The following is a 7377-nucleotide window of genomic DNA, read 5'->3' as shown; positions in this document are numbered from 1 at the left end:
ATTTACAAGCACTACAAGCCGTTTTATGATTAGAGGCTTATGCTGACATTACATGGAGAAACAACTCTTTTCAGAAGCTGTATTACTTACAGAAAAGATGGGGTTTCACCTTTTCATGTTACTTTAACTATAAGCTGAAACAGACCTTGGCTCTTAAAGGAACCAATCCTAGACTTGATAGCATCAGACAGCTTTTAAATGTTACAAAACCAACTGATGCCTCAGTTCTTTACAACGGTTGCTTTCAAACAGAAGATTTTCTAATGATAGGTCTGAAAAATACTGAGTAATTTGCTTTTAAATAAAAGATTTGCTTAAGCAAGCAAGGTAAAAAAAAATCCAACAAATTCCTTTGGTTTTGAAGAAGTGCATTACAAAGGCCTGAAGTGCATTTCATCTACAGCTTCAAAATAAATCCATGTTAAAAATCACACATAAGGCAGTTGCTTGGTGTGTCATGATTTTATTTTTTATCAGCTGTTTTATATGAAAGTGTTAAATTCAAACCAATATTTATGTGATGGTGAACAAAGCCCACCATTAAAGATACAAATGCTGTTTTGCAGTAAACGTTCAGGCAACTGAGAGAGTTCAAATCACCAACTTTTACTGGAGTGCCAAAGCAGGCTGGAAGGTTCCTTCACTAACATAGATAGACTACTAAAAATCAGCCAGAGCCATCTTTTGATAGTCTCCATGGCTACTGAGATCTACTCAAAGAGAACAAAGGTGATCCATAGCTGGTCCCCGAAGGACGCACAGTTCAATGCTACGAGGTGACACAAGACAAACTGTTCTTTTCGCTGTGGTTGTTCTCCATGTCAACTGCTGCCTCAAGGCATTCGACGGCAGGCCTCTACCCAGCATCAGTTTTCCAGCAGAACTGACTTCTCCTTGATCCCGATTAATGCTTCCTGGTCATACACCTGCGACACGGACTTAAAAACACACAGCCAACTCCCCTCCCACCCTTTCCTTGGAAGGAGCCTGTTCGGCCTGGCAGTGCAGGAGTGCCGCCTCGGCCCCACCCAAGGTCCAGCGTTGACAGCGGGGCCGAGCACACCAGCAGCACCGCCCCTTCATAACAGCCCTGCCGGCCGCGCCTTCCCCCGAGGCCAGCTACACAGGCGACACAAGGCTCCTCTCCTCTAGCGGCTGGGGGGGGGGGAGACGGCGGCTGTTCGTCCTCCTCCTCCTCCTCCAGCAGCTCATCCAGCTCCCTGTCGTCGAGTCCCGAGGCCTCCGGCCCGCAGGCGGCCCGGCAGCGCCGCAGGTGCTGCAAAGCCCGGCGGTGCCTCTCCTGCAACCGCCCCAGCTGGGCGCGCAGGGCCTCCGCCTCCTCGTCCGGGGCCGCGGGCTCGCCGGGGCCCAGCAGGGTTTGTCGGAAGAGGCTGCGATTCTCGCGGCGTAGGCGGCGGTTCTCCAGGCGCAACCGCGCGTTATCCTGGCGGAGCCGCGCGTTCTGAGTCTCCTGCTGCGCCCGCTGCCGGAGCGCCTCGCTGTAGCTAGCGGCCAGGTCCGCGTACCGCTCCGCCAGCTGCTGCAGCGAGCCCCGCGACTGGCCCCGCCAGCCCTCCTGGCAGCCGCCCGGCCCGCCGACCTCCTCCGCGCCACCAGCGAGCCCCGCCCGGCCCCTCCGCGCCGAACCGGTACAGCCCCAGCGCCCCTCAACAACGCGCATGCGCCTCATCCGTGCTGCCCGCAGCCCGCCCGCGCGCGGCGGCTGCCGTGAGAAGAGGGAGGTGCCGGCACCTCCTTATGCAAAGACAGGGGCGGGTCTTCGGGCAGCGGAGCGGGCAGGGGCTCGGGGTGGAACGGCCGGCACCGCCCGCGGCGCCATTTTGGGGGCGGTGCCATTTCGGGTGTGGGGTGCTGCTGCGGAGTGGCCCGCCTCCTGTCTTCAAAGGGGCGAGTACCGCTGCTGTGGCCTGGGCCCGGAAATCGTAGAGCTCCTCCTGGGTTATGACTTGTGCTACGCCCTGCTTCCCGCGGTGGCTGATGGATTTGGGCAGTCCCATCTGAGAATACCCCAGTCTACCCAGTTGCCCGCCTGAAAAGGTGGGGTTTCCCTGGGTGGTGTGATTGTGCAATGATCCGGTCTTAATGTGGGCCTCCTTTTTATTGTCACGTGTTATGGTGGATACTGCACAGAGGAAGGTTAAATGTCAGCCCTGAGGGAGATAGACCTCTCGCTAATAGATGATAACCAGCAGTGGTACAGTACAAATGGTTTATGGTACCTTGATCTTTATGATGACATAACGATGGGGTTCAATGTGGCATGAGAGACTTAGGCATTTATGTTTATACTTTATTTCATGCATCACCATTAAAGATAAAATGTGGGCTTCTACCAGGGATTAGATTTGACATAAGTAAAGAAATAGCAACATGGGAGTGCACCAAAAGTTTGCTAACAGTCCTGGAAATAATGTAGGAAAATGTGGGTCAACCTGTGCCTCTTTTTTGAGCTTGAGGGGAAGGAATATCTTTGGAGAGAGCATTTGTGGTCTGGTGTATCACGAGGAAGTGAACTGGAGAATATTTGGAAAGAGTCCCCTTACAGCTGATTTCACCTCCCAGCTTTAGTTTTCAGTGCAGAGAAACTAAGTAAACCTTAGTTTAAAGAAAAAAAAAAAAAAAATTGTTAGACAGAAGGAGGGGCACTGCTGTCGTACTGAGGGAAAGTCTGTAACAACATAGAATCACAGAACCATAGAATGGTTATGATTGGAAGGGACCTTAAATATCGTCTGGTTCAACCCCCGTGCTGTGGGCAGGGGCACCTCCCACTAGACAGGGTTGCTCAAGGGCCCATCCAGGCTGGCCTTGAACACTGCCAGAGATGGGGCAGCCACATGTTAGGCTATCACTGTTCTGATAGCCTTGCTGCTGATGCCTTTAATTGGCCTTCATAAATGTTTTATGCAACTGGGAGGAAATACAGTTAGCATTCTGAACTGATGATTGCTGAAAAAAGGTATGTGTTGTTAAAGCTTATAATATTACCAGTTGTTTACCTGTAACACCTTTGTAAATTAGCCCAGGTAGAAGACACAGCATGCCCCAGGAGTCTGTACACTGAATTCGAGAGGGAATAGAGAGGCTTTATCCTTACTCCTTTTCAGCAATGTAAAACGGGAATGCTGTTGTCAAGAGCAATGGGATTGTACCTATAACCTACTGTCACTGTGGAGTAAATTAGATCAGAAGCAGTCTCTGTAACTAGAGATTTGCAGTGCAGTGTTGGGAAGAGGAATAGGGTTTGGAAGCTAATTTACTTACACTTTTGCCAGCCTGCCTTAGGCATTGTGTTTAAGTTGTCATTGCTCCTTGACTGTTGATAGCGTTGAGGAAGAGGGCATATTAGAAGTTGCCTTGTCATTCTTGGAAGAAGTGATGTTTTGGGAATTATATAAACCCACCCTTTCGCAACATTCTGAGGATGGGTAGGTGGGTATTGGGAGGGTATTTGCTGCTTAACTGTGTTGCCAGTCTTTGCCTCTTAAATGTAGACCTGCGGCCTGAGCTGCTGCTTTCTTATGCTTTTATTAAATCTATGAGTTTATTAGTTTCATACGTTGAAAAGTTTTATGAAATACATACCGAGTTGCTGTTGTTGTTACTGCTAACATCACTTTCAAAACCGTCACTGAGCATAGCTTATTACCACCAAATAGACTTAGTAGTTGGTACCAGCATTTCTTGCTGATACTTGACAGCATAAATATAACCTTAATGAAATAATTACTAAACTAGTAAGAATAAGTAATATTGATGGCATTTATTTATTGTCTTGCTATGGATAGCAATATTAAAAGCCATCAAATACCTGCATCTTTGTTTGATAGCACTGTTTAATCCTACTGATGTGTTGCCATGAGAAGAACTAAGTATATATAAGGAAAGCTTGACTTGACTTACCCTTTTTAATTAAAATTTATATTGCTGAGGGAAAAGAATGGTCCCTCAAAATACTGTGGACTAGGATAAAGAAACTGAGTTCAGAGCTGCACATGTATTGGTGGAGAGGAAAGAGAATGGTGCATTAAGGATTACAGGTTGGGTTGAACTGTAAGAACTTCAGCATGCAACAAACGCCCCATCAGCTCGGCTTTCTGAACAAAGCCTTATAACCTAAAATAAAAGCACTGGTTAGACTTGGAAATACAAGCAATGGGTTGCTTGTACTTTCTCCAGAGGTCTCCATGTGTGTTGTGTGTACATGTGGGCTTTTGTTTTCTAAGAAGATGAGAATGGAATTCCATATTCTGGCAGTGAGAAACACCACAGTAAAAGAAAAAGCTTACTGATATGTAGGTCAGCCGTGAACCTTTGTTTAGTGTGAAACATAACATTTTGGCCTTCGAACTGGTAATAGGGCCTGTGACTTGCATAGAAGTAATAAACCATAAGTCAGTTGTGTTGGTTCATCAGATGTGATGATATAGCTAAGGATAATGAGTCAAAAATTAACCTCCTAATTACAGGTAGTGGATGAGGTCCCAATTAAAAGGATGGGAAAATTAAGTTTAAAATTGCACATTTAAAATTAGAGCAAGACTTCTGGACAGCTGAAATAGTGAATCAGCTAATATGTCTCTTGCATTTTTTGTATGGCTAATCATCTGTAAGCCATGCTAGAAAAAGCCTTATAAATTCAGAGAATGGAAATTATAGATGTTAAAAGAAAAAAAAAGTGGGGAAAAAAGTGATTGTCAGCAATGTTTTCAGTGAAAAATTTGTTCTCTAGAGGCAGCTGTTGTAAGAAATATTAGTCATCCCTGGTTTCCAGCAGAATCTTGGAAAATATATCTGGAAATCTGGTATGATTTTTCTGAAATCAGAATAAAAATTTGAGGGAGTATATCTTGGTGTTTTAGTCTTTGTCTCACAGGAGTACTTCTCGTTTCCATGCAGTCCAGCAGGTACAGCCCAAAAGACTTCCTGGTTAAGAATCTGGTGTTTCTATAGGTTAAACTGGCAGGTCCGACACAGAACTGATACTCAAAGAAAGTGATTGAGCAAAATAGAAAACAAAATAGAAATATCTCAGGATGTTATGCTTAAGCCTTCAACCAGCCTATTGTCATTTTGAAGGAAAAAAGCAATGCTGACAGCAGCAGATTCTATAATTGCAAGAAAATTAAAGTAAGTTCTTTCCACTTATCAATAGTGATAATCATATTATACCTTGAAATCTGTGAGAGATTATGTATCTTTAACCATTTTGTTAAACGTAGATTATTTGATGGTGCGTACTAAAATGGAAAGAAAAATTAGTCCAGAAATGGATTATGGTAAAGCAAAATTTTCATGTAATATACACAGTTGACACAAAGTAATGTGAGATAATGTTTACTTCAGCCACAGGTTCAAGAGAAAAGGAGTTTGTACCAACAGAAAGAAAACTGAGTTTATACATATATGGTGGTACTAAAGCCTGATTTGACAATCAAGAGTTTCTTCAGAAAACAGAAATTTATGTAAACTGTGGCAGTATGTAAAGAATACCTGTATTGCATCATTAGTTTTTCTCCCAGCTGGAAAAATTTTCTAGACCCTGGTATTTTTCTTATTTCATCCAAAATGGTAGATCCAAGATAGAGAAGCTGTCAACTGTAAAGCTGGAACGCCCGAAGGAGAGTGCAGTTAGTGTCTGCATCCAGGTTCTCCAGGAGGTTCCTTGAGTTTGTGGAAGACAACTTCCTCCTGCAAGTGATAGAGGAGCTGACAAAGAGAGGTGCCATGCTTGACTTCGTGCTCACCAACAGGGAGGGGCTGGTTGGGAATGTGACGCTCCAAGGCAGCCTTGGCTGCAGTGATCACGAGATGGTGGAGTTCGAGGTCCTCAGGGCAGTGAGAAGGGCACGCAGCAAGCTCACTGCCCCGGACTTCAAGAGAGCAGACGCTGGCCTCTTCAGGAACCTGCTCAGTAAGATTCCATGGGAGAAAGCCCAATAGGGCAGGGGAGCCCAAGACTGCTAGTTGATATTCAAGGATCACCTGCTCCAAGCTCAGGAGCAGTGCATCGCAACTAGAAGGAAATGGGCGAAGAAGGCCAGGAGGCCTCCATGGATGGATAAGGAGCTGCTGAGAAAACTTAGAAGGAAAAAAGAAGCTTGCAGAAGGTGGAAGCGAGGACAGGCAGTCTGGGAAGAATACAGGGACATTGTCCAGGAAGCTAGGGATCAGGTCAGGAAACCTAAGGCCCAGTTAGAATTGAGTCTGGCCAGGAATGTCAAAGATAACAGGAAAGGCTTCTGTATGTATGTTTCTAACAAAAATCAGACTAGGTATAATGTGGGCCCTCTCCGGAAGCTATGAGGAGAACTGGCTACCCTGGATTTGGAGAAGGCTGAGGTTCTCAATGACTTCTTTGCCTCAGTCTTCACTAGCAAGTGCTCTGACCACACAACTCAAGTCTTGGAGGGCAGGTGCAGGGACTGTGAGAATGAAGAGCTTAGGCCCACTGTAGGAGAGGATCAGGTTCGAGATCATCTTAGGAACCTGAATGTGCACAAGTCCGTGGGGCCTGATGAAATCCATCTGCGGGTCCTGAAGGAGCTGGCAAATGAAGTTGCTAAGCCACTGTCCAGCACATTTGAAAAATCATGGCAGTCAGGTGAAGTTCGTGACGACTGGAAAAAGGGAAATACAACCCCCATTTTCAAGGAGGGGAAATTGGAAGACCCAGGGAACTACAGACCAGTCAGTCTCACCTCTGTGCCTGGCAGGATCATGGAGCAGATTCTCCTGGAAACCATGCTAAGGCACATGAAAAACAACGAGGTAGTTGGTTACAGCCAGTATGACTTCACTAAGGGAAAATCCTGCCTGACCAATTTGGTGGCCTTCTATGATGGGGCTACAGAACTGATGAACAGAGGCAAAGCAGTTGACGTCATCTGCCTGGACCTGTGCAAAGCATTCAACACTGTCCTGCATGACATCCTTGTCTCTAAATTGGAGAGACATCAAGTTGATGGATGGACCACCTGGGGCATAAAGAATTGGCTGGATGGCCACATGCAAAGAATTGTGGTCAACGGCTCAGAGTGCAACTGGAGACTGGTAATGAGTGGTGTCCCTCAGGGGTTGGTGTTGGGACCGATTCTGCTCAACATCTTTGTCAGCAACATGGACAGTGGATTGAATGCACCCTCAGCAAGTTTGCCAATGACACTAAGGTATGTGGTTCAATTGATGATACACTGGAGGGAAGGGATGCCATCCAAAAGGACCTTGACATGCTTGAGAGGTGGGCCAATGCCAACCTCATGACGTTCAATAATATGAAGTGCAAGGTCCTGCACCTGGGTTGGGGCAGTTCCAGGCACAGCTACAGGTTGGACAGAGACGAGATTCAGAGCAGCC

At 46.2% G+C, this 7377-nt stretch overlaps 1 protein-coding gene across 1 annotated transcript; it reads right to left on the bottom strand.

Annotated features, from left to right (window-relative positions):
* Window positions 1–446: 446 nt before the first annotated feature.
* Window positions 447–1752, bottom strand: TUSC1 (tumor suppressor candidate 1). Its single transcript, XM_030470311.1, has one exon. The coding sequence runs from the start codon at window positions 1688–1690 to the stop codon at window positions 905–907; it is 786 nt and encodes a 261-aa protein (XP_030326171.1). The 5' UTR covers window positions 1691–1752; the 3' UTR covers window positions 447–904.
* Between the last annotated feature and the right edge of the window lie 5625 nt (window positions 1753–7377).

The sequence above is a fragment of the Strigops habroptila genome, chromosome Z (genome assembly GCF_004027225.2).
Source record: "Strigops habroptila isolate Jane chromosome Z, bStrHab1.2.pri, whole genome shotgun sequence".
NCBI classification, from domain to species: domain Eukaryota; kingdom Metazoa; phylum Chordata; class Aves; order Psittaciformes; family Psittacidae; genus Strigops; species Strigops habroptila.
This window is presented reverse-complemented; position numbering and strand designations above follow the sequence as displayed.